We start from the raw sequence: 27,553 nt of genomic DNA, 5'->3' as shown, positions 1-27,553 counted from the left end.
AAACCGAAAATCAGAATGACCAGGATGAAATTTCACTGAGCCAGAAATTCACAGAACTAAAAATCTTGGACCGTTCGGAATTCTGATGTTTCAGATTTTTTAGTTTTCTCACTTTCTTTACGCCCTTTCAAAATTTTGGCCATTCAGAATTTTGCACTTTGGAACTGTGAGCGTCGGGTTCTGAATCGTTCGAAACTTTAATCTTCCGTTAAGGTTTCGTTTCATTACTCTAAGTTTCCTCGGCAAAAAATTTTGATTTTGGCACTTTCGGTACTCTTCAAATTCGAAATTTCAACCCCACCCCTAATTCTTCAAGGTTCTACAATCCTGGTGAAGTTACAACGCTAATGCAATGCGATTCGATACTTGAGTAGAAATACACCGTGTTAAATCAGACCCGAAACCTCATCGACGAGTGTACAACGTCGAACTGAAGACAACCTATTACTACTGCTACTACTACTACTACTACTACTAGTCCTCCTGATGGGTTTAATGGCTCAATGCTTTCGGTAGGATGACTATTATCACGAACCGTTGAAATCCTCTCGAGTACTCGGCTCTTCGACAGGTCTGATTTCACGCGGAGTGTTTCTACTGGCGTCGCAATTCCTAACATTTGCCCGGCATACCGAACTGAACGTTTGGTCTCGGAATGAAAATCGAGCCGCTAAATATATTTTTCTCAAGAAGGTTATCCAATAACAGAAAGAGATTTGGGAGCGGGTTTTCTTTTTTTTTATTATTATTGCTGTTATTCTTTTCAGATGGTATAATTCTTACGGAATTAGTTAAACGTGTGAGTGGGTAGATTTTTTTCGGTATAACCAAGAGACAGAAGTTAGTAACGTCACGCAACGAAACGTCAGGAGTAAATTATCACTGTGCAATTTCCGAATGACTTTGAAAGAGTTGGCTTTTCAAAATACATGCGAGTGTCTTTCGTACATCGTGGTTTACCAAATTTCATACGATTCTAAAGGTGCGAAGTAATAATCGTTGCATCGGTACATTAACGTTGCTAACTTTATTTTCATGCATAACCGTACCTCCGAACTTGAGAGAGAGAGGGAGAGAGAGAATTTCCCGTCCCTGGTCACTTTTCGAACTTCTACGCGGTCTTCAGATTCATTCTGCGCATATTTATGCCCTTGTACACGAAGGGACCACTGCAGCCATTTCGCGGTTGGCAAACAGTGGACGGTCCTTGCTTGCCTCTTCGCTGAGTCGAGGGACAACGTGGAATATTCATAAATCAAGTGTGTTCTGCATATGGACTTTGCAGTGAAATATATGTTGTGTGCTGCTGCTACAGCTGTCGACCCTCAGAATTTCTACACCTTTTTGGCATTGTTATTATTTAAAACGAAATATCTTATCAACTTTGCCTATAGCTGATTTTTTTTCAGATCTTCATCTCATCGCGACGTGTTTAATATTCTCAACGAGACTCGCTTTTGGTTGGGAATATACGTCTCATAATACCTAAAAATCATAAGGATAGGTATACCTGCGATTCATATCGCTTTTGATTTTCTCACTACGAGGTGGTAGGAAATATTAAAAAAATGTTTTTACGATGGTTTTTTTGTTTTCGGAACGTAGAACCTTGATGAAATGATTCAGTTTCTTTTTCTTTTTTTTTTTTGTTTGCTCACTCCTTTGTTGCATCAGTAATTTGCATTATATGTATGTATAATATAATTATATACCTGCAGCGCGTGATAATGGAAAGAAAAATAATTTATCCGCCGTATTATGTATATAATAATACCTATTATGTATAGTACAACGCATCGGAAAATATACAATATTATTCAGCGGAAGTGTGGTATTAAAGGTTAGGTACCTATTGTTTATACTTATGTATATATAATGTATGTATACTATATATGTATACGAAGAGATGCGGCTTAAATTTTTATATTTATACACAATCTTTTTTTTTCTTCCTTTTTTTTTGCACACTGAAAGCGTTGGCCGTTGTTGCACTGCAGTTGCACAAATTTTGCATCTCGTTTTTCTTAATTTTTTTTTTTATGCATATTATTTTATTTATCTACTCGTTGTCCGCGAGTTATATTTTTTTTTCTCTCGTACAATCAGATTTTGTCCGTTGCACGGGTGATTATTTGTTGTTTTTCTGTCCCCCTTTTTCCCGTTCATTCATTCAGGTGGATAATTTTTTTTTACCGTTATTACATATAATTTTGTTCATCAGATCTTCTTTTTCATCTCGCGGTTTTCAAATTTTTGTTTCGTCAAAGTACGGTTTTTGCGCGATTTTGGGTTCTTTTCTCTTTTTGGTTTTTATCTTGTATCTCGTTTTTCGTTTATTTGAATGTTTTTTTTTTTTCTTTTATCTAGTTTTGTCTTATAACTTTAAACGGCACTAGCTACTCAGTCAGTCTTCACAATTTTCTTTTTTTTTTTTTTGTTATATTTATATTATAATAATTTCGCGTTCTCTTTTATTATTCATTTTGTAATGTTTCAAATTGAGTTCGTGTAATATTACAATATTGGGCAGTAAACATGTTTTATTTTTAATATGTATTTTGTTATCTGTCAATATATATAATATTGCGTATATGATTACGGATAATTCGTTAATTACGGCCGCGTTTATCGGACCGCTAGCAATCCTGCCGCACCCAAATACAGCAGAGCCAGACTGGACGCGAGCTCCGCTCCACTGCCACCTGAAAAATTAAACGAAAAATTAAGCATCTTGTCACGTTATTAGCAACTTTGGAAGAATTTATAATATATGTGTTTTTCCCCGAAATATAACGTCTGGTTAACAAATTGTTGATTGAGGTAATACAAGCTTCCCGTTATTCGTTGGGGAATAAATGCGATAAATACTGGAATTCATTCACTCGCGGTTAAATCGGATAGGCAAGCATGGAAAGAAAAAAGAGCAGAACTACGGCTGTATTATTTCGACTTGCCCCCTTTCTTCTCAACGAACCCTTTGACATCTGTCATCTATTCCGAGAGAATCGAGCTTATTTTTCGCACCCTTATTCTTACTCATCTATAATTTTAAAAATCAGACACTGTACGCCGAGAGAGAAGACAGTCGTCGAATAAACTAAATGTGCGGTCACGGGTGGTGAAATGAATATTTATTTGTGTCGATTCAAGATCTGTTGGTGCAACCAAATGTTTAGTTGGACTATTTGCATGAAGCGTTTTGACTTTTAGAAAATTTGAAGTGCTTAATATTTTCTAAGTTGTTCATTTCTTGATCTCGTCAGGTGGGAAAAAAAGTCGGAGATATTTTTTTATGAGTTACGGATTCTTTTAGAGACGAAGCAAAATGGTGGTGGACTGGTTATACATTCCATCAATTCTCTACGCGAGCTGTTGCATAGATAGCAGGAATTATTGTCTGAATGAATTACCGTTGTCATCCGATGGCCACTTTGAGTTTCTCTTTCTGTCGGAGTCGCTTGATTTTTGCTCGGACTTGTCGATCTCGTTCAGATTTGATTGGAACTTGCTTCCTGAAATCATGCGAAACGTGCACGTTATAGGATATTCTACCGCTGAAGAACAAAAACGAATAAAAAAGTTGAAAACATTTAAAGAAGTGAAAATACACGACTACAACTGGATCGGTGGAATCGGGTCTGCCCGTTGGTAGTCGAACGTGTGTTACTCGCGTTACCGATGAACAAACAACGGGCGTCGAAACGTTGCTCTCGTGGGTGGGGTACGAGAATGGGAAAGACCAAAAAGTCGACGGGACGAAATCCCGAGAGTCGAATTACCGTTAGTTGACAACGTAGAAAAACCGTAAATACGAAAAGTTGTCTTGTAGAAGAATAAAAATTGAGAACGTAAGAATGTATAAATAAATTTATGCCGACATTTTTTTTTTTTTTTTTTTTAGATTAGGTAAGACATTAAATTGCGAAAATACCGAACAGTCAATAAGTTAACTTTTCAAATCTCAGACTCGTGCCCTTTTCGAAAATTTACGAAGCCGAATTTATTAATAACGACTGACCAAAGACTCGAAAAAACAAAATCCCAAAACTTATTTAGACAGAATGGACCAAATACAGAAAGATTTCAAGACATCGGAAACACATTTATTCTTTCCAACGTAAGCAGCTGCAGCTAACAGATGGCGTTACGCTTTTGAAGTGACACGTGAATGTGGACGCGATTCAATGTAACAATGTCTTGAATAAATTGAACGTACGGGAGAAAAGATGCTCCGTTCAAATGTTATTAAAAATATGTCGCCTATTCCTTTGCGTTTTTTTTCTTCTATGACACGGACGATCGTTCGATACAATGAGATAATCTTGATAAAACTAACGTCGAATTGACGAATTCCATAAATTCGGAATTTCACTCTCGATTTTCAACTTCGTAACTTTCATTTTTCCGTATCTTCACATTCTCTGCTTTGTTCATTCGAAGTACCGACTGTGCTGAAAATAGTTTGTCGACTAATAGAACTTTCGCTTGAATGAACATTCGTGAAAACAATTATTCTCTGTGTGATTGATCGAGAATTCTTATTCCGGTGCACTGATCATTCGTTACTTTAAAATTCGTATATAAAAAATGTCGAGTCTCCGACCAGTCGACTTTTTGGTATTTCGTGATTTTAGCCTCCATCCGCTGCCACTGGTGCATCTGCGCCGTTGTCTAGCGGGCAGGACAAGTATTAAATTAACGCAATAGTCGAGTAGGTACTACAAAGCTACACCTGCATTTAATTACGTAAAAAGGTTCCCGAGTCTAGAGGGTAAACCAACTCCCGTTGAAGTCGCGGGGAGGGGCGCGCCTTGTTCGACGGTTGGTCGATGGCGGCAGCGGTCGCCTCTGCGTAACTCAACGCCTTTGTTCCTCCGGCGCAATTTCCCCATAGCAGACGACGCCAGGGTCCAGCCTCCGCGTCATCCTGGCCACACAGTCTTGGCACAATGGGCTATTTTGGTAAGGTAATTGGCGATCAAGTTACTACATGCTGGCGCAAGGCGCCGGTACAACACGCCGCGAGAAGATCCGCGCACGCCCCGCTGACTATCCGCTGGACAGACGTATGCAAATCTTGAGCAAACATTAGCACCACCACCGCCGCCGACCGGACCGTACCTTGGGTTTGGACCCTGGTACTGGTTGCGGGTCGCCGCCTCTCAACGACACGGATCAGAGGGGTGGGATGGACGAGGATGGGGTTTTGGACCTCGGGGAAGCTGCCTCGACGCACGTAGTTGCTTCCTGCTGCGTTGCACCAAGCCTTGTTTGATAATCCACCGATTACGGAGACGCTATGTGCGTTAGAGCGGTGCTCATATAGAGCAGATGCTGTGGGACGAGGACCAACCCGCCAACACCCCTTTCCACAGTGTGGATTCAAGCAGGAACTGGTCTACTGAATCAAGAATCTAACCTACTAACCGCGATCGTCGATTAGTTGATGTCTGTTATGCCTGTCCTTTTACGTTTCTCAAAGTGTGTATCAAGTGTCAGCATCTCAAAAACAAACTCCAATTCTTGTAGCATCCCGAAAGGTTTATTCTACAGTTCTATACCGGTTTGAATGACAGTTCCGTTGAATTTGCCCAGAAAAAAATATTTTCGAAAAATGAGATGCTGACTTCGATCGCTGGACCTGCAAATTATTGATATCGTGAAGTTCTATGGTTTCAATCAAGATCTACAAAAGTTCTTGGCGTTTTTTATAGAAAAACAAATTCCAATTATACGATGTGCTAACTTCTCGTGACGTGCCGTAGCATATCAACAGATTATGACAATTTGACCTTACTACTTTGGTCTGTCCGTGGATACATAAATTATCCAGAAAGTACGTGACTTTGTGAAAAGAGGAGAGTTTCGAAGTTGCGACGTACGTCAGGGTCCCTGGACAATCTACTCGAGCTTGTTAAATCGAAATAACCATGATACCCAACAATAAACCAATTTCGATACAACTTCGGTATGGACGGATATTTCAACAATGCTTTTACGTTATAGTCATGTGTATGTGCAGAGAGCAACCGAGAACAGAAATGAAATCACCGAAGTATGGAGAGCACATCATATATACTACCCTTCCATGAGACAAGATCCAACATTTTACTCCGCCGACTCGAATTGCCATCAAACAAAGCTTCTACAGACGCACAAAGCTTGACTCACTAGGGTTCCAAGATAATTTATGACCAACCAAACCACAGTTGCGCCTTCCGACTTAAATTCTGATCGGTATGAAGTACCGCGTGACGTCTGTGTGGAACGCAACAGATCGTCAGAGGTGAAACTACTCGAGGTCTAACCTGCAAATCGTTCTCAAGATTGCTAATTGCAGCATCAACTCTGTACACGCTTTTCATCCAATTCGCGTACCTGTAATTTCCGCGGAGAACAATAAGCTACGGTACAAACGGTATCCAGAGGCAGAGAGAAGAAGTGAACGCTCTTCTTCTGATTCGCAGGGTATGACAGCGTACTTCTCGTTGGGTGTAATTTGCTCTGGTAGCTCGTCGTTTACGCGTGTCTGTGCCCCGTGTTTCTATGTGTGAAGGGTATAGCCCGGTATGATACGAAGTGGCGCGGATGCGGCTGGTTAGGTTGGAGACGCAAGAGGCAAACATTAATGCTCCGGCAGACCGCAGATGTTGCGCCAATTACAAACCTTATACCCTGTACCCTCGACGGCCTCGGCGTCAGGCGGCGAGCTACGTCGTCAAGGACGGAAAAGCGGAGGTTGGAATAGAGGAGAGGATAGGAGAGTAGAGGAGAGGAGAGATTTCGGAAAACACTTGCACTTGGGATTAAATTTAATATAAGGCATAAACTGCGCTCTTTTGGATACGGGGAGGAGAAGGGCAGCAGCCCGATATTATTTCCCGAGCGTTGTTCTTCTTCTTATTCTTCTGCTTCTACGTTTTCTTTTTCTCCCATCGCTCTCGCCGCCGTGAGCGCGAGGAGGCGCATTATTAGTTCTGGCGTGTTAGCATACATGAAATATTGATGTTACATCCTCGTTCCGCGACGAGACGCGGCTGCAACCCCCTCCGCCCCTCTTCCTTACCCTACATTTGGGAAGGAGAGGACGCGCCAGTCGGCCCCCGATTGCCTTAAAGCCACTCTTAAAGCTGCGTATAATACCGCAAACCCTCATCCGTGGGAGCGCTACTTAACCCCCGGGGTTAAGGAGCCCCGAACCCAAAGAGGAGGAGGCACCGCCACCCCACCACGATGCTGAGAGCTTCGACTTACCCACTTTCGCTCCCTTTTCGTTGTGGATTGTCAGAGAGCTCGGATTCCCGTAAACCGAGTTGTTCAGCTCCGCCGTCGAGTCCCAGTCTGGAAAAAGAGAGTGAAAGCGTTTGTAGTAATTGTTCGGGGAGCGAGCTTGATTATAAGTATTACGTTGAATCGCGCGAGAGAGAGAGAGAGTGAGAGAGAAATGTGGGAAAAACAAGCAACTCTCAAGCACTCGCGATGTTATAGAAGTGCTTTTTAGGAACGACGCATGGTATGTTACATATCGGACGCTCCATTCACTCGCAGTGTGGGAGATAAAGCGGCTTTCCCGACTGATGACCGCTAGACCGTGGGGTTGATATCTGAAAAAATCCATCTCACCTTTTCTGGACAACTCGGTCGTAACTGGGCTTGGGCTTGTGCTGGGTGGGTCCGAGACTGGAACAAACGAGACGACGGGTTGGTGATAAATAATTTATTTTTTTCATCAACGTTTCGCGGCCTCGGGATTAAGGGGGGATGACCAGAGAAAGAAGGCCGCGTCGAGAGAGAATATCTCGGAGCAGCAGCGGGACCCGGAGGAGGAGGAAGAAGAAGAAGGAGGAGGACGAGGAGGGCGGTAGGATGGGGAAACACCGGAACAGGAGTTGTTATGGATCGCACCACCTGTTACTAACTTCACCCTCAAACATATTAGCCGGCACCACCCGGGTGGCCAAACTCCCCGGCCATATTTTATCCGCGCCTCCTTTTCTCTAGGACCACGTGGTTCTTCCGCTCACGCCAGTTATCTTGGACAACGTTTCGTCCTTAACCGTTGGTCTAACGTGTCACATGTGCGACCTTTGTACCTCTTGAGGGGTGACATGGCGATGAAAAGGGATATCAAGGTCTGTTCATACTCCTTTAACAAGAAAGGTATCCTAGGTCAACCGTCCGATTTGATTTCTTTTCTAACGTGTTATAGTAGACTAAGAACTAAGCGATACGTATTTTTTTCCTCTACCATTAAACACTATGAGGGGGTAGAACCACCCTCCAAAGTATGGCATGTCAAAGGGTCTTATTTTATTTATTTTTTTTTAATCAAAAGAATTACATTTTTCACTTCTCATTATGAGAAAACTTTTCCTGTTGGATTGGCAAAAAACATGTCGTGTCGGTGAGACTGCCAAATTGCCTCTTGACATGCCTTAATTTGGAGAGTGGTTTCACGCCCTTAAAGTGTTTAATGGCAGATAAAACAAAATATGTGTCACTCAGATCTTAGTCTACTATAATATGTTACGGAAGAAACCAAATCGGAGTGATCGACCTGAGATACCTTCCCTGTAAGATGATGAACGAAATAATGTACGACGTGGTTTTAAGGTCCAGTAGGTATCGAATTGACCCGAAAAATTTCACCCCAGTCTTCGAGCCTCGGGTACTCCATACCAATCCTCATCGGAGAGTAATAAAAAATGTAAATCTCGATCGTTCCAAATCTTGGAATGTCGACGGTGTGTGTATATATATATATATATATATATATATAGGCGGAGACTGCAGATCGGTGTGTAATTTAAGCCGGATCCCCGACGGAATTATTGCGATAAATTTGCCAATTTAAAAAATCGAACTAGCAGTCGGGCGACGGTGGATGGAGATTGGAGTTCCCGTTTTTACGGGGGGATGAAGGAAACGGAGAAAAAGGAAAGGAAGAAAGAGGGTCAGGTAGGGGAAACTGGAGAATAATCGCGTTGCGCAAAGGACAAGGAATCGGGGTGGTTGGGCGATACACGGGGAGATTGTACGCGTCGTATAAGGAAAGGACCACCTATATGTATACAGGGAAGGGCAGAAATTCATTCATCACCTCGTGCAACGTTCGCCTCTCGTTTTGTGGAGGAGAGAAGGAGAGTGGCCGACAGGTTCGTCGTCGTCGAGAGAGAGTAGATGGAGTCGAGTCGAGTCTAGTCGAGTCGAGTCGAGTCGAGTCGAGTCGAGTAGAATCGAGTCGAGTAGAGTCAAGTCGAGAGTGGAGTGGAGTGGAGTGGAGTGGAGTGGCTCTGAGCCAAGGTGGCGGTGAGCTGTCCAAGCGTCAGCGTCGTTGAGTTTGGCGGTGACTTTTCACTTTTGATTTATAGCGTCGGTAACTTTTATTTTCTTCGCGAGAGAGATATTAAAATCCGTTGTCCCTACCATTTAAGTTCTCGCTAACGTCCCGCCACCCTTTCCAACCTTGATTGATGATTCCGGAACGGATGCTCGGGACTTTTCACCGTACGTATCGACTTCCGTCACCCCTTAATACCAACGCAACGCGCCAATTTTTATTTCACCCCAAAATCTCAGCCTTCAGCTTTTCCGTATATTAGCAAGGTGTTGAATATCCCTTACAGACTTCGGTATTGATCCTCGGTTTCAAATCGGTGAATAATATTTTCACTTTTCGTATTCGTAGCGAGACAGCTTATCTCGATACTTGGAAATGTTATCTCTGACGACCTTGGACCGATCTCAGTGACTTTCGGAAAGTCTGAACTAGTCGGGCTCAACTATCGCTATAAATGAGGCTTTCGACTTCTAGTTGACTTTGAGAGATTTCCGCGCAGTCCTTGTAGTGATCCAAATCTACTTAGCCCGTCATACCGACGAGTTAGCATTACTCGATCTATGCAAATCTCCAAAGGACTATACACGGAATGATAATGGCTTGTCGTAAATTGCAATGTGTACCTTGCCGTGCAGCGCACTCCCAAAGGTGAATGAATACGTCAGGTGATGTCAGGGAGGTTGGAGAAAGACCGTTGGACCCGTGAGCAAATAACAAGCTGCTTATTTACCAGTTTAAGTTTGACAACGCCGTGGGGCATTTACCTCGCCCATTTCGAATTCTGCGCTCTACAATCTAGAATCCACATTGAAGGCAGCTCTGCTCGACGACTATGGTTCGAGGATTGGCCAGCCAACCAGCAGCTGCGACTGTCGCGGTACGTGTTTCGTCTCTCTACGTGCACGTCGCACGCCTCCGCGTTTGTGTGTTTCCGTGTTAACGTTACACCACATAGAGAGCCATTTATTTGATCGAAAGTTTCAGCGCGCTCTCCGCACGGTGCAAACATCAGTTTGCCGAAGCGAAGGGGAGTTTGTCCAAGCCGAAAGTCCCCGGGCGTGTATAAGGTACCGATCAAAGGGTTTATACGTTTGCTGAAAAGTTCCTGATTTCGGATGTCGCGAAAATTTTCCCTGACAATTGATCAGTTGGCGTTACACTCGGGCCGGAGGGGAGAAAAGGGCAAAAACGGATTTGCGTGAACGGCTACCTCGTGGACCCGGGACCGTTTGAAGTTTGGAGAAGTATACACAGCGGTGTCTTTCTCTCTTTCTCTTATCCGGTCTCCTCGCCCGACCTCGCGACTCGGGATCGAGAGGAACGAGGACGGAGAGACTTGTTAAAATCTTAAAGACGCCTTAATTAGCCTAATAGCATCAGCCCTGCCTTGGCGTCTTCGTTTTCTTCATCGCTCCCGCCTGTCTCCGACATCAATCCTCTCCCCCTTTTCTCCTTCTTAGTGGCACCGCTATTCGCGTCCATCCATCCAATTTCTTCCTTTTCGTTGCGGAGGGACTCCTTTGAAGGAAGCCGGGGAGGTCCTCGGAAGAAGCTATTCAGACGTTAGCAAGTACCAATTAGAATATTGCCCCCGACCTTAACCTCTCTCGGAGATCTAAGGTCCTGCAAGGTGCAAAGGCATGCCCCCAGGTGTTTTTCACGAGGAAAGGAAAGCAGCGTAACGAAAGACGATGTATTATGTATAATATACAATAACACGAGAATCTGAAAGCCCCGAGATGAGAGGCGAGTGAAAGTGTCGGAATTAGATGAAGGAGGGGCTCTCCCTGACGTCCGTTTCCGTTTGCGATGGGATCATGTGCTCCGGAAGAAAGATAAGGAAGAGAGCCAAGGGAGAAGAGGCGCAGGCCCTGCCTTTCTCTCTCTTTCTCCCTTTCTCTCTCTCTCACTCTCTTTCTCCACACCGGGGAGGATCGTTAGTTTCTTGGTCGTTACTCGGGCGTTTGCTGTGCAGATATTTGTAACTTTGGCACGTCTTCGAGAGCGACAATGTGGAGGTGAAGAAGAAGCAGAAGAACAAGAAGAAGAAGAAGAAGAAGAAGAAGAAGAAGAAGAAGAAGAAGAAAAGGAAGAGGACGAAGAGGAAAAGAGAGTTTCCAGCGGGCCCTGCACCTTCGAATAGTCTTTAAACTTTCGGCGCTTCACCGAAGATGTATCCTGAACCATCGCCACTGAACCCCCTTCAGCCATGCATCCTTCACCCTCTCGCTAATACCCATCTTACGAGGCAATTAACGACGATCAGAGAGGCATCGTCGCTGTTCTCTCTACGATTCTACGATCCGGTAAATCCGGTATCAAGCTACTAGATGAAATCACGAACGTCTGTTTGTTGCTCCGGTATATCAAAATACACCAATTACACGGAATTCCGGGACGAATGCTCGCAGGCATTTCGAAGAGGATAAGGCACGATGTGCGAGCTTGGACGAGGAAACGTCGCTGCGTTCCCCGCCTTTCTGGCCCTCCTGCAAAGTTAACTGTGACAAAGGTTGGTCTTTCGGACACGCGAGGTTCCGGTTTGGTTACAAAGGTGGTCGCCTCTCCTCGTCGTTGGCATCGCCTCTATCTTCCTCGTCGTCCTCGTCGTCCTCGGGCGAACGGGATCCGGGGGTTGGTCGTGGGTGAAGGGTGGTGAGCGAGGGCTCGGAAGGAATTAGTATGCGGCGGCTGTCACACTTCCGCCCCCCCCTCCCTCTCCCTCAGACCCCCATCCCCTTCCTACGCCCCTGCAGCCCCGGACCACCTCGAGCTAGACCGTTAATTTTCCATCCCGTGACTCCAATCAATCTTACGGGGGCCGTCAGCGGCTCTCCTTTCTGGCCAAGGTGGAACGCTCTCTGTACCTAGAATTTAGAGTTCAGACCTTCTCTTCTCCGGTTACAGCTTCGCAGTTCGTTGGAAGAATTTGAATTACATGGATACATGGAAAAAGATATTACTGCGATAGTAATTTTTTTTCTCTTTCATCTCTCTTTTCTTCTATTCTGGGTACTTTTGTCTTATTATTTTTATCGTTGTTAATTGGAGGAAAAAAATTACGCTGATATATTTTACTATGTAACGTATGTTTTTAATGGATTATTGATATGATGTAGCAAACGATTATTTTTATCTTTAGGTACATGAACGTGCACGCGCTGCAGAGGGCAGATGAGAGTCGCTGGTGGTTTAATGAAAAATCGAAAGTTAATATATGTGGGAGGCCGAGGATCGGGATCGAGGCGGGTGCCTGTGAAACCCGTGCGATGTATATATAGACGGGTTCGGCTAATCTGAATTCTGTGAATATTGCAGCCACACGTCAATCTTTCGTTTAATAATTACGTCAGGATGATCGCATCGTGTTTGTGCGCTTATCTTATGTACACCTGTGTACATACCTCTACATACATACATATAGGCGTACGCGAATAATATTGTATAATCCGTGCTCGTTGCTCGGGCGGGTGCTAAATGATGCCGGTGAGCTGTTATATGCAAATATTCATCGAAAATTTGTATGTGTATCTTATACCTCCTCCCCCGCCCTTCGCTACGAGCTGCGAATTCCAAGAAGCCCGAGATCTCGGGATCTTTGCGCACGTTGGACGGGGAAAGGAGGGCGGGAGGGGGAGAGTGAAAAATTCCGAATCTTTATTATTTCAGAGACCCGCTGTAACTCCACCTTCTCTTCTCCTTCTTCTCTTTCTTTTTTTTTCTCATTCCCTTTTTCTTAACGAGTCGAGATGCGCCGCGACGTCGAGCCGACGCGACGCTACGCGACGCGACGTGACGACGGAATTACCACTTTACCGAAACCCACTCATTGCCAAATCCCGTTCTCGATCTTCTCTTGCCCCGACTCCGACCACTTTTAACGTATTTTCCTGCGCGAGAACGAGTGAAAATGAAAGAGAAAACGAAAGAAAAAGAAAAAAGAAAAATACAATACAATAATGCGAGACTATAAAATCGCGACAAGGATACGCCTCGGTTATCCTTCGTACAGACTTGCGCTTTGTAATCTGTAAACATGTACATATATATACCCTCGTCTGTAAGAACAAAATTTTTCACGGACTTTTAACGCTCCACTCGAAAACGATTACGCGTCTTTTTTGTCAAGGCACTTTTTATTCTACGGCCAACGTTTGGTAGAAGAATCCCAGAACGGCACTTTGCGAGGGAAAATATTTGTAAATAAATAGAATAAGTTGGAATAATTCCAGCTACCCTCGTCTTCGTTCATCGTCCCCTTAATCAATCTTCATCACTCCTTTTGCCTTCTTCCATCGTTTTAATCTAATAGATTTTCTTGACAGTCCTGACACAAATTTATTCCATAGTTTCTTTTATTTCGAAACCTGCCATCAAGTTCCTTAAAACCTATTAAATAAACCCCGATTCTGTATAGTCTTTTTCTGAAGTGGTTATACCTAGTCTGGAGGCCGGAAACAGCGATTTTTCAACGATTTTTCATCAAGAGACATCTCAATTTATTGCTACAAAAATTTATATACATGCTGGGGCAACTTTGAACTTTATTCTAATATTTTTTATTTGTAAAAATAATGATTTTTAAAGTTGCTATATCTGATCTCCGAGAGGAGCTCTAAAAAATATGTCTTGCGGTGAGCAAGATATCTCTGGACTGGATCATCCGAAATTAAAAAACAAAAAAGCTTTAGTCAATATAACGTATCATCTGGTATTCAATTCAAGGAATGAGGAAAATATTACTTTTTAGCAAAACGGTGGTTTCTCAAAAAAAAAAAAAAAATTGATTTTCCATAAAAAATATTCGCCTTAATCTGTTTACAAAATGGAGAATGTTTATCGACGAGAAAAAACCTTCGACTAATGACTGAAAGATATATTCATGAAACTTGGGTAAAAAAATTTGAGACTGATCGATTCAGCCGTTTCCGAGAAATCTTGCTCACCGACTTTGAAAACCTAGTTTTGAGAAAAACGCATTCAAAGTTTAAAAAGCACTTTCAAACGCTCCGGGGTGACTTTGCAAATGGCGCGTGACTTCGATAATATTTATCGGATCGACATGAAATTTTCTGTGCATAGACTTGAATATATATACGTTCCGAAAACAAAATTGAAAAAAAAAAAAAAAAAAGAACGGACTTTAAAAAATCCTGACTAGGTGTAACCCCTTAAACACAAATGACATGCGATTATATAATTTGAGGAGTCAGTGATTTTAATTAAAGCAGCTAAAGGCGGTTCTCATGTTTTCTTATTTTTCTTTCAACATATTAGTCTCATAATTTTCTTCTCGATTATTATTTGTCTCTAGCAGTGAAACGATTTCACAAGAAACGAGACACCCTAGTTACCTTATTATAAATTTTCTGACAGGTACGATGATTACTTTTCAGAAGTTCTCCGCTAACGCAACGAGCGAAAATACATACCCACCTGTAATATAATTCACGGATTCGCGTATTCGTTTATTTTCCCTGCAGGTGCCGCCTCTTGCATCGTTCAAATACCGTGTTATTTTATTAATTTTTTTTTTTTTTTATTTAAAATAAAACGTAATCAAACAATTTCTCTCCGTCAAGCATAAACCACGATGACGTTGCAACCGATATTCTTCGATAAAAACTTGCTATCCAAAAATATTAATCCATACACCTAGAGAGAAATTGACTGCGACGGTAATTTCTAAACTGTTCATGCATAGCTGTATGTAAAAAAAAAAATGGGATAAACGAACGAATGAAAACTTTGGTGGCCATAATCCGAACCCTCGGTCTCGGCCCTTTAGTCTCCGCTGATATCGGACCTTCTCCGAGAGTCTCTCATCTCCTCCTCGCTCCTGTATAATTCATGGGATCACCGCAGCGCGGTGTGTACCAGAGACCCCCTCGGCTGCAGAGGGGCGCCCCGGAATACGAGCGGCATCTCAATGCTGACCGACGCCAGATTAGTCCGAGGAAATTGCCAAACTTCTTCTACTTCTTCTTGTTCTCTTCTTTCCAACCCCCACCTCTCCCTCCCTTCCCTCTTTCCCCTCTACTCCCTCCCCTCAATTTTCTTCTCCCTTCTTTTTCTCGATCCTTCCGAGGAAAACCCCGCAGAGTATGAAAGTCAATTTCTGAAGCCGTGCGAGCTGACCGAATCGGACATCGACTACCGGGGGAGGAAAAAGAAAAAAGAAAACTGCCGCTAAGGGTGTTCATATCCTGCCACTCGGCGGTGCGGGTCGTACAGATTCAGAGTGTTTTTTAATTAAAGTTTGTTTTTTTTTTTCGTTCTCATGCTCTCGTGTTTGCCAATTTTTTTTTTTTTTTTTTTTCTTTTAATAAAAATTTTTCCTCCCCAAACCCTCCCCCAGAGAAATGGAAGAATATTTTAAGGTGAAAACCCACCTCCTCGACAACTTCCGGCGAGAAAAGCGCGAGGTTTTACCGGCGGGTGGAAAGGGGGAGGTATACAGAGGATATCGAAAGCAGGCGCGAAAGGTACAGAGAGATCGTTATATTAATAACGCTAATTAGTATTTGCCAGACTCGTTCGTTCCTTCGTTCGTCGAATGAGTGAGTTGGTTGGTTGGTTGGTTGGTTGGTTCGCTACCGCGTTTTCATAACGGTATTTCACCCCGTCGTGCCGGGCGATATGCCCTTAAGGGCTTCTATTTATTAATGTCAAGAGTGAAGTCTCGAAATTAAAATGCTTTTCTTCGTTCAAAAGATTTTAGCGAAATTAAAAAAGCATTTTCTCCCGTGCCGGCCAAGGGGATGGGGATGAGGAGGGTTCAAAAGGGGGGAAGCTGGGGGGGGGGGGGGACAAGGCTGTCGGTATAACCCGAAGCCCCGTGACGCGGAGATGGCTTCTTAAGCTTATTCTTCTCCACCTCCTCAGACTTTACCGCTAGGTACTCACTCAGTTTTATTTATTATCGTTATGCCACACTGCCAGGAGCTGCTTTCGCCGAACAGCAAACAACCAACCCTTCCCTCAAAACCTCGTTGCACTCGAGTCTAGCCGAGGGATTTTTTTTTTTTTTTTTTGTTTTTACCCCTCTTATTTCTTTCCTCCTTTGTCATTTACTGTTTTTCCCACCCCCTCCCCCTTCCCTCTTTCTTTTCATCCTTCGTTTCGTTAGTTATTCCGCGCGCCCCGAAAATATCATCATCAAATATGCATTGTATGAATACGAAGTAGATATCCGCTGATGGGGTGTCGTTGAGCACAGAGCAGAGGTGAATAAACGTGAAAAAACATCGGGAAAACACAACCGTTGCCCGGGGAATGTCTAACCTAGTCTCGGTTTTGTACGTCCGTCCTGGTTATTCCTCCTCCAGATCCTCCTTATCTTTCTCTTTCTCTTTCTCAGGGATAGAAGTACGCAGGGTAATGGGGCGTGAATGTCAAACGGGAAGGGGATTGACAAAGCTGGTGCTCGAACCTCTTTTATTTTTCAGCTCTCACCCCGTCGCGACGCCGCGTGTGTACAGCTCGACTCGCATCTAAATGGTAATATCCTCTCCTCTCTGACCGACGGAGTGGGTGTCTCAAAAAATCACCCCCTACCGCCCTTCCTCCCTCCCCCCCAGCCGCTGTCGTCCCGTATTGTTGCCATCCGTCTACTGTTCGTACGTATTTAGTCTTGTGCACACGTACCATGTTCTACACGGTTCGAAACAAAAATGTCCCGGCAGGTTCGTTAAAATTTTTAGATTGATTTGAACAATTTTTTAGTGTATGACTGACAAGGAGACTTTGTCCATGACTTGAACTCAAAAATCCAAATGGACAGCCGTTTACGAGAAAAACAAGTTCAAGTCTAGCTGGGGATACTTTTATTTACTGTTTTTAATTTTTCATTTTTCTTTTGCAATTTTTCAGTCCATTCTAAATTTCTATGTATTACTTACATCATAGATTTATGAAAATTGTATGGATACTTAAGCATTTAATTAACATTTTCTTACGAAAAACCACCCTTTTTATAATTTCTTTTTTTTACGATCTATCGTTTATAATACGTGCGTTTTATTCAATTTGTAGATATTCTATTTAACTGTCGTTCCTGTGACTTCAACTCGACTGTTTCTGACAGTAATGCTTCGGATGACTAAATTTTACTCTGTACTTTATTAAAAATTAACTAACAGATATTGAAGATAATTTTTGTTTAATTTCACGCGGAAGATCGATGAAAAAAAAATGCAAAATTATAAAAAGCGTGTTTTTAGGAGGAAAATACTAATTAAGTGCCTAATTATTCATATAATTTTCATAAATTTATTATTTAAGTAACGTTGGAATTGTGAATGGACGGTGAAAATTGAAAAAAAAAAAAATAATAATAGCTCCAAGGTCTCCTTGTAGGTGAAAAAAAGAAAGCAAGAATTACAAATTACACGCTCTTATGACGATTTAAACGTAAGAATTACAGAAATTTTGTCTATCAAATAACACGAATATAAAATCGATCTGCTGGAACATTATGTTTAGTTAAATTTTTCTAACCGCGTGTATGTATTGTGACACAAACGGTACTTTCGTACTCGGCTATCGCCTCGATGCCCGATTTCATCGGTGGTAAATTATACTCCGGACCCTGCTGCCCAGTTTCCACCTGACGTGAACGACCGTCAAACAAATGATTATACACACCGATGTGCCCGCCATGTGAATACATACGTATAATGTATATACATACACCTAGATGTGTGTGCTCGTAATTTTTATACGGACATTTCGGTTACGCGTATAAATAAATTTCGTTGTTTGTCAACCGGAATGCAAAACAGCCGCCGACGTTTTTCCCCGCTCGGTATTATTTAGTCCTGTTTTTCTTTTATCAGTTTACGATTTGCAAAATTTTACAGTTTGTCAAGTACCACGTTATTGTAACGTGAAGATCGTGTATAATTCACATAATATTATTCTTATATTGCATTTTTGTTACTATTTTTTCGTTCTCATCGATCATTGATGGGCCTGATTTGTGTTTTCTGAAGATCAAAACCTGCAAGGATCTGTATTCTTTGGACGACGTGGACCATTTTTTTTTCTTTTTTTTTTTTTTACTCATTCAAAACTTTTTGGGTCTGTAAAAACGTTGATCGTTGACGAAACTGTCACGGTACGTACAATAGAAGTGAAAGTTGTTCATTCGTCGTTGAAGAATTAAAAAATTTATTTCACTTGAGACGAAGAGTAGGTAGATTATATAAAGTAGGAATTTTTTCCATCCACGGGCGAGGAACTGTATCATTAAACTGCCATCCTGTTAAATAATCCTGAAAACGCCGTTAGCCTCGGTAATAAAACATCCGAGATTTGTCCACCCCGCGAATCAAGGGGATGCAATCGTTGTAAGTAAGTGTTGAAGTTCGCGTCCCTTGCCAACGTTAAGTCCGAGGGTAATATCGCAGCTGTCTTATCAGCCCAGAGGAATTAGGGGGATGAGGATGAGGGTGAGGTTGAGGGAGCTCCGTGAGGCTTAATTGACAAGGTGAAAGCTTGCCCCGTCGTTAATGAGACGTAGCGCTACCTAATTATTAACGTACCTACCCTTCGCACTCGAGATGAGAGGAGCGGAGAAAAGAGGCGAGGAACGGAAAGGGATGAGTCGATTAAACGAAACAGTCAGAACGCACGCAACGATAGCGGAGAACTTGTCCGTGCGGAAGAGCGAGAAGGTGGAAAGGAGGACCCCTTTCAACGCCCAGCGTCAGCACATCCGGGGTCGGTTGATCAGCCGTGGCTCTCCAACTTCCGTTGTTCTCCCTAATTCCTCTTCCACCTTGGCTTCTTCCTCCTCCTCCTCCTCCTCCTCCTCCTCCTCCTCCTCTTCTTCTTCTTTTTCTTTTTCGTCTTCGTCTTCGTCTTCTTCTTACTCTCGGGAAGTGAGTCAGGGAAGCGTGATAGCCGGAGGCTGGATAAAAATCTAGCAATGCAGTAGACAATCCAAGAGTGTTCCGGGGGAAAGTGGGGGTGGGAATGGGGGCGGATATTCGTCGTTGGAATCCGGGATGGAAGCACCTTAGGCATTGCTAGATCCATAATTGATTGGCCTGCAGCTCTCCGCGGTACCGGTTTATACGTAGAGTAAAAGAGGAGAGGGAAGAGTGAGAAGAACTTTCAGGAATAAAGTTGAGCGCAGGGCGGAGGGAGGAGGGGAGGAGGACCGAGCTTTTGCCACGGTGAAAAGTTTCCCTCGATGCCCTCAGGGCTTATAAACTGTACAATTTTTACACCTTATACACCGAGGGAGGATGGAGGTAGGAGGGAGGTAGCCACCTAACTCGGATTCTCCACTTCTTGCAACCACCCTGCAACGGTGGTCGTGTGTAGTTACCTGAAAATCTTACAGGTATACGGCTACTCTAACCACCAACGTCGGGAGAATCGTTGCGGAATCGATAATATTCACCGGTACCTGCTGCAATTTCATCCCCCCTCCCCCTGCCTTTTTCAACCCCTCATACGCCACCCCTTGGGAATATTTTGCCAACTTTTTCACAACTATATGCTATACAACTATCGACAATTCGTTATTAAAAACCTTGATACTGCAAAAGACGAAACGTGTTACCACTTCGGCGAAACTTTCGTCTTCGGAGGAAAAAAAGAGAGTCAGTGTGTGAGAGAGAGAGAGAGAGAGAGAGAGAGAGAGAGAGAGAGAGAGAGAGACGTTTATTCGTCCGGGGACAAGTTCCCTTGGGCGATGTAACATACGTGTGACACGAAATGTGCAGTAAAACTCAAAATTGAAATTAAAATTAAAACTCGAGTTGTAGGTATAACGCAGTGAAGGGAGAAAACAATAGATAAATATAAATAGAACCAAATTAACGAATAAGTAGAGAAAAAAATATTAAATAGGTAAATAAATAAATAAAGAAGGTAAAACTGACGAGTATCATAAAAATAAAAGTAAAAATCATACAAGTTAGAACAGAAGAAAATTGATAAGACAATTTGAGAGAATGAGCATTAAAAATTAGAATTACAATTCATTCACATTGGTACAAGTCCCCTAAGGCAACAAGAAAGTTAACGTAGTAAAACATGAAACGTAATATTACAAAAATAACGCGGCAATGAAATAACAAAGTATAATAAGTAAATAAAAAAAAGACGTAATAAATATGCAGCACAACTTTGGGCACACGTATATACATGTATATTTTGTAAGAAAAAAGAGAATTACTATCATCATGTTACAACGTGAAAGTTGTATGAAAAGTTTTGAAAAATTTTTTCAAATTGTCTGAGTTGATTCGCTTGAACTTGCAGTTCAGACAATTTATGATAATGGTAAATGTAAAATTCGCGGTGAATTTGTTGGCGAACAAAGTATTATGAGGCATACCTTTACAAAGAAGGTAAGGGAGGGGGATGGGGATGGAGATATGACGTTGCGACGTTTCTGGTAAATCAAGGTAACGAGGAAACGAGCCGTGGTTATTGTCGGATCTGGTGGAGCGCGTTGGCGAGTAGCGAGTTTCTCCTTATAATACAAATGGCATCTTCAAGCACTGCATACCTCGACTTTGCCGAATAAATTAGCGCTGCCCTTCCCTTATTTTGCCCGCTCTCCCTTGTTCCCAAAAGCTTGAGAAATCCCCGAGGCCAAGGGGTGGAGGGGGTGGGGAAAACCGCGACTGACTGCAGGATAGGAAGAAACGCGCGGTCTTTGCTCTCTCGCTTTGCCGCTGCGGCCCTTAGGCGGTCCTTAATAATAAATTCATATCTCTACGGCCTGCCTGCTTCCGCCTTCCCCTAGTCCCTCTTTTTTCCCTCTCTCCCCTTCTCCTTCTCCTTCTCTTTCTCTTTATCCAACTCCGTTTGCCGCCGCTGCCGCGTTCGGTCCGCGACTACAAATCTCCTTTTTATGCCGCTTAATAAAACTCGTCTGACATATCTCTGACTGCTACCACTTAATTTCGGGTGACTCTCCCCTAACTCGGCATTCGGCGCCGCTTATTTTCCTGCTCCTTCTTCTTCTACTTCTTTTTTTTTTTTTTTTATTCTTCTTTTTCTTTTCCCTCTCCCCTCACCTTCCCGACCTCTTACCTTCCTTTATTGCGGACTGTGATGGCAAACCGGAACAATTTCAAGGCGAATGATGTTTGAAGAAGATTAAAAGAAAATAAAAAATAAATAATAACGAACGGAAAAACCTTTCAATTTTCAAACCGCAGGTAATTCTCCTAATTATCTCGGATCTTCCCGGATATTACAGAGCCCTGTATCCATCCGATATCGTCACGACGACTCGCGACAAATTCGTTCGTTCAACTCGGGCAGGATGGCAGATCGCTTATCCTATTCAAATTTAAATTCTTATCTCCAAGATATGGAAAAAGAACGAACAAGGAGGAAGAAAAGAAAATTTTCCGTACAATTTCCCGTCTCATTGATAGTTGGAAATCGGTATTTTCTCGTACTCTTTTATCGCAGTAATCGAGGACTTGTTTTTGCATATTAATTCCGAGAATAAAAACACAATTATTCATCAAGATGCAGAGAGAACTTTTCTCTCATCTGAGATAGGATCCTGAGTGTTTTCTTATTTTTTTTTTATATATATACGTCGTGATCCTTACGTTAGCAACGCGTCCAGTAACAATGAGAGCTGATCCTTTCCCTTAGCTATAATATCACCTCACCTTTGCGGTCCATACCCCAGGTTTCATTTGCCGCTGGCCGTTTCGGACTCGCGGATATTATTATTTTCGTTTTTTTTTTTTTTCTTTCTTTCTTTTTTTCTCTTTTTCTCTTTTTGCGCGCGGACCAGGCCTTTTATGCTAAACGGTGAAAATAGGGTGCGGGGGAAGATGTGTGCCGAGGGTGGTGGGGGCAGGGGGAGGGGAGGCTTCATTTGAATGCCGCTAATGCGAAAAACCGATGCATGCTAATGGAGAGGGAGAAAGGCGGTGAGGTTGGGGGGGTGAGGCGAGGGAATTGCGCGCGTTTGCGCGTTTGCGTGTGTGTGTGTGTGTGCGTGCGAGAGAGTCAGCTCGCCTCGCCTCGCCTCGCCAGCACGTATGCCGTACAACCCTTTACGTCATATGCATACGTTACGAGCGGCACATTTACATATACGGCCACCTATGCTAATCTGTTATGTATGTATACGTCGTGTACCTGCTACAGAAGCAGGCTGGTTAGCTGCCGGAGGGGCGAGGAGAGAAGCGTTGCGCACGATTAGTGCGTACACCCTGTATAACCTGTGCATATATGTACAGCGTGTAATGTGCAACACAGGTGCCCGTATTTATGTATATTTATTGTACGTATCGTTGGCCGCGTTATGTGTCGTCCCGACTATGCAGATACTTACTGTACAAACGAATAGTCCCGTCCGTTTCACCTCGTGGATTTTTCGCCACGCATTTATAGGTGCCGAAATCATCTTTCTGTAAATAAGGCGATGCGAAGAAGATTTAGACGGATGTTGTACACTGTGGTTGTGAAACATTTACACATACTTTTAATTTTTTGAAAGTTGGATGGGAAGGGAGATTTGCAGTTTTTCGCTAAAAAATTTTTTACCGTTGCCTGAACGACGCGTTGAAATTTTGAAAAACGAACTTTTTCGGGGATTTCAAAATTGAGATATCCGCAAATCCTTTGGTACGTCGGAACAAAACTTCTTGTCAAATCAGAAATGTGTGTGGATTTTTTTTTTTTTTTGCGCACGAGATTCATTCTTCGGTAAAAATATTGAACAAAAAAAAGCCAATAAACGTCAGGTTATAAGGATTCTCCTAAAGTTTTGATAAAAAATTTACAAAAAATTAATAATAATAATTTGATGAGGCGGTATTTAATATCGGGTCACATTCCTCCGGTTTCGGGTTAGCGCTTGTCCGCTGTAAAGGAACGAGAGAAATAAAGACCAGTGAAATATTTTAATATTTGAAAGTTAAAGAAATTAGTTTCCTGCGAATTTCAACATAGATTTTACGGTACTAAAAAAAATCGCACGCATCTTAGGCTTTACAAAAACTTTTGTTTCGTCGTAGAAAACATAGCCAACGAAGGATTTAAGGATATTTTAATTTGGAAATTCCCTAAAACAGCCATTTTTCGAAACTTCAACGTCCTTTGGTATAAAATTTTTTTCATCCCAAAAAAAGGGGAAAAAAAAAACGCTTTTCCGAACCACTCTAGGGTAATTTTCAAATTATAGGATCTACCTCAGAGACAGTTTTCAAAGCTGACTAAGAAAATTCGGGCTAAACATTTTTCAAGTACTTACCGTTAAACTGTGAATGGTCAACTGCATGTGAGTTTTGTATGACGGTTTGTCGGGAAGAGTAACCGCCCTGTGTTTCTCGCTGTCGTGAATCATGTGTCCGTCCTCGCGGGTCCAGTAGTTTAGGGATGTCGGGTGTGCCTCGGAGTGACACTCGAGGGTCACCGAGTAGCCGAGGGGTGCTCCGACTAGCTGATGAGGTATCCACAGCATCGGCGGAACTGTAACACGATTGCGGAAAGTGCGGATATAATAACCTTGATCGCGCTGTCGCACAGGAGTTTCGGTATTTTTATAATCTGCCTCCCGTTTTCTGCTCTCTCTTTAACTTCCTGTTTTTCGTCTGTTTTCAGAGATCAAAGGAAGTTATTGCTGTAATCACCCGGACAACGAGAAGGTGAGTTATTATTGAATCTCTACATTTTAAAGTTTAGACAATCACCTCCGATCATTTTGAAGCAAACTCTAAAAATATTCCGATTTCGGTAGAAATTGGTAGACGGAGGTTTTTTTGGATCACCGATAACGCATCCAAGGTCAGACTTCCAAAATTTGTAACAGTGGATCCATTGTAATGGTTCGAAATAAAAAAGAAGTCGTCATATTTTCATGTAATACGGCATTCGAGGGCCTTGAAATCGTTAATTACGAATTAGAATTTATAGTTCGAAATTTGAATCGGACATTATACTTTTTCTTTTTCCATAAACTTGTAAGCTGCAGTGTGACAGCGAGAAGTTCGAGGGCTGGTTCATGTCCAGTCTAAAGCCGCTTGTTAAATTGCGTATACAAGTTATCAATTTCAACACCTGAATGTCGATTCGCGAACAACCGCCGTCGACTGTAAAACCGCGTCGACGACGCGGGAATCGATTTCCGCAGAATTCAGGTGACTCGTCGGTCTCGCAAGAGGCGCACCTCGTCTCTCGTTTTTCGTTTCACGGGGCCCGCTGTTTCATCTCGGCTTAGCAATATCGGTCCGATGAAAGCTAATCTAATTTCGATCAACGGACAGAGATAATGCGATAATACATTTTGATCCACCGTTTTCATTCGCTCTGCATTAACAACGCATGCCGCGTGTCTCTCTATTAACCCAGCACTTTTTCACTACTTTTTTTATCCGGTTAGTACGGCACTGTGGTAGGCAATTTTCGTCTCGCTATTGACGTCCTGCGGGACGGACTGCAGCCGGTTCTTGGCCCGAGGGTGAAAGGTGAGACGGAGAGAAGAGGGAGAGGATCGCGAAACCGATAGGAAAGCACGTAGATGTAAATGACTCTGTAAATAAAAGCTCTGGTCGTTCGGCCTCGCTTGCCGTTGCTCTTCCTTTCCTCCTCCTCCTCCTTCTCCTTCTCTTCAGCAGACCAGGACCTCCTCCGCACGCTGCTTCTAGCCTCCAGGCTCTCCGAGGAATTCCTGTTTAGAGCCTCGCAGACCGTTGAGAGAAGGCGGAAAGCTCGGTTCCAGATCCTCGAAACTCCGTCCCTCCTCCTCTTCTTCCCCCTCTCGCTCTCACTCTCTCTCTCTCTCTCTCTCTACAGGTACCGACTATTGTACTCTTAAAGTAGATTCCGTTATCAACTCCGGGGAATCCGAACGAACGAATAAACGAACGAACGACGATACGATAATTCCGATCTAAAACGACCCTCTGTGTCCATGCTGTTGCAGTCGAGAGAGCGCGATAACCCACATCCTCCCTCTCCTCCCGCGTTTCCATCCCTCCCGCAGTCAGGATATTCATACCGATTACCCGCCCGAGCCGGCAACTGTATAACCATTCTATTTCCCCCATTATCGAACCTTATCTACTCAATTAATCGACGAATGAAGACTATACCTATATCGCTGTAGTTCAAACATACGTTCTCACCTCTCAATCTATACTTGAAATTAACCCGTTCACTTTGAAATGAAGATATTTACTCAAAATGATATTTATTGTACGGTGCGCAATATCAACAATCTCTCAATCATTGTTATGTTTTTTCGGCGTCGTAGGTCAATCGAGAACTAAAGTCTCATTTTACATTTCGGATTTTTGAAGGGGGTGCCCTCCTCAGAACTGTAATTAGTTTATTTACAATCACAAAAATTGGAGTCAACAATCATGATACAACCGTCCAAAGAAAAAACAACTAATCATCTTATACTTGCATTAAGCATACTTGAAAGAATGAACTTATCAGGGTCTTTCGGTAATATCGTGTCAACACACATGTACGTATCAACAAGATTTTCAGCAACATCGACAACCATTACCAGTAATTAAAAACGTGGCCTTAGAGAAAGAAAGGAACAAGGAGAATCACAATATTTTTAAACAAGAAGGACAAAACCTAATGTAGAGTAAAAACTTCATAGTTATTGTCGATGAAAAACCGATTATTCGGATAAAATTTCTTAAAATTATCAAACTTAAGCGTAACGTGGATATTATTCGATGCTATAGATCGGTCTGGAGTGTATTTCGATCACTTTGGAGAGAGCTGAGCGAGAGAGATGAGAGAAAACGGGGCGCGGAGGGAAAATTTTGGCAGCACTAGGTGTCTGCGGGCAAACAGTCGAGAATTATTTCGGATATCTTAAGCTCCGACTATTCGCGTGGAGTTGGTGAAACGAGGTATGGTGGAAAGGGGCGGGAGGGTGGAGGAGGAGATGGCTCTGGATGGCGCGTAGGGGATCTGACACCTTCTTAAAATGCAAAACATTTCGTCCGAGAGTGAGAAAGGGGAATATCCTTCGCGTCCTTATTGCTGGCACGAGTTTCGCGTGTACCGAGAATTCGGAATTCTCTCGCCCGCGGTGACGGGCGACATCACAGCGTGTCGGTGCGGAGTATGGCTCTACGGTGTGGTCCCACACCTTGACTGGAAGATGAGAGGAGAGACTGGCTCCCTCCCTTTCCCTGATTCTGGTTCCCATACCGCACGCCTTTTCTGATATAATACGTACGCCCTGAGCCGGGCGTCGCGATGCAGCGCATCTATGACTGTTGCACCGACGGAATACCAGATATCAAAACTCAGAATCAGCATTCACCGCGTGCCGAACCTCCGGTCCAGGCTCGGTACTCCCAATGAGATGATCACTCGAGCCATACGATAAAAGTCATGCCCGTATAAGTTCCGCAGACGCGGAGTGTACCTGCATATATGCTGGGGTGGTTGGTTTTTCAACTTTTTTTGTTTTAAGGTATCACTCGAGAAATTTGTGACAAATGTTGAAAAATAACTTTCGTAAGTACCTGGAGGAGGTAGGAAAATATTCAGAGGTCGCTACCGAATACTGGAATTTTTTTTTACTTATTTTTATGTTTATACACCTCACGGACTTGAATAGACATTATATTATTTGTTTTGTATCGTGGTTCAATTAATCGTTCGCCAATCAACAGCAAACTGCGCCCAACAATTCCGCAATTGGCTGTTCTCGTCTTTTATCCGAAATATTAATCGTCTCGGAGAAATTTGGATAACAGTTTTTGTTATCGAAATAGAAGTATCGCATCACCTTGATGTCCCTGTTTCGTTTTCGATACTGATTCTTATGAACAATGATTAATCGAACCACTATACGAAAAAAATATACTAATATACATACAAGTCCGTAAGGTGCAGACATAAAAATAAATAAAAAACATAACAATAATTGCTGGCTATCTCTAAATATTTTCTTACATCCTACAGGTTGTACGACGGTATTTTTTTCAGTATTTGTCACAAAATTTTCGAGTAGCACTTTAAAAGAAAAATGAAAAGAAAAAAAAAACGCTTCGAAAAATCGACCACCCTAACGCGTGCATATTTAGCACACCTTTCCTCGACGTTGCAAGGAGCAAAAAAATGTACGTACCTACATCGTGTCGAAATGAACGTACATAAGTACCTATGCACATGTGCATGTTATATATTTTTCCAACACCGCGGTGAATTGTCTGTACAACCCCGTGAGTGCCCACCCCA

At 42.8% G+C, this 27,553-nt stretch overlaps 2 protein-coding genes across 3 annotated transcripts in view; one reads left to right on the top strand and one right to left on the bottom strand.

Moving 5' to 3' along the window:
• The window catches only part of LOC124187186, a 156,501-nt gene that overhangs the window by 9,545 nt on the left and 119,403 nt on the right, over positions 1-27,553 (top strand). Inside the window, exon 3 of the transcript XR_006871787.1 lies at positions 23,939-23,982. The gene's annotated coding sequence lies outside the window, so the exon portion shown is untranslated. The remainder of the gene's footprint in view (positions 1-23,938; positions 23,983-27,553) is intronic.
• LOC124187184 (neurotrimin-like) overlaps positions 2,284-27,553 on the bottom strand; it is a 113,940-nt gene continuing 88,670 nt past the window's right edge. For both annotated transcript variants that reach the window (XM_046579524.1, XM_046579525.1), the window contains exons 6-11: positions 23,589-23,806; positions 22,668-22,743; positions 7,624-7,680; positions 7,255-7,341; positions 3,411-3,512; positions 2,284-2,702 (exon numbers count right to left, since the gene is read on the bottom strand). In XM_046579524.1, coding sequence (XP_046435480.1) covers positions 2,626-2,702; positions 3,411-3,512; positions 7,255-7,341; positions 7,624-7,680; positions 22,668-22,743; positions 23,589-23,806 — 617 coding nt within the window. In that variant the 3' untranslated portion in view covers positions 2,284-2,625. The remainder of the gene's footprint in view (positions 2,703-3,410; positions 3,513-7,254; positions 7,342-7,623; positions 7,681-22,667; positions 22,744-23,588; positions 23,807-27,553) is intronic.

This window comes from Neodiprion fabricii, chromosome 7, assembly GCF_021155785.1.
Source record: "Neodiprion fabricii isolate iyNeoFabr1 chromosome 7, iyNeoFabr1.1, whole genome shotgun sequence".
Classification (NCBI taxonomy): domain Eukaryota; kingdom Metazoa; phylum Arthropoda; class Insecta; order Hymenoptera; family Diprionidae; genus Neodiprion; species Neodiprion fabricii.
The sequence above is the reverse complement of the archived record's forward strand: the minus strand, read 5'-3'. Positions and strand labels throughout refer to the sequence as shown.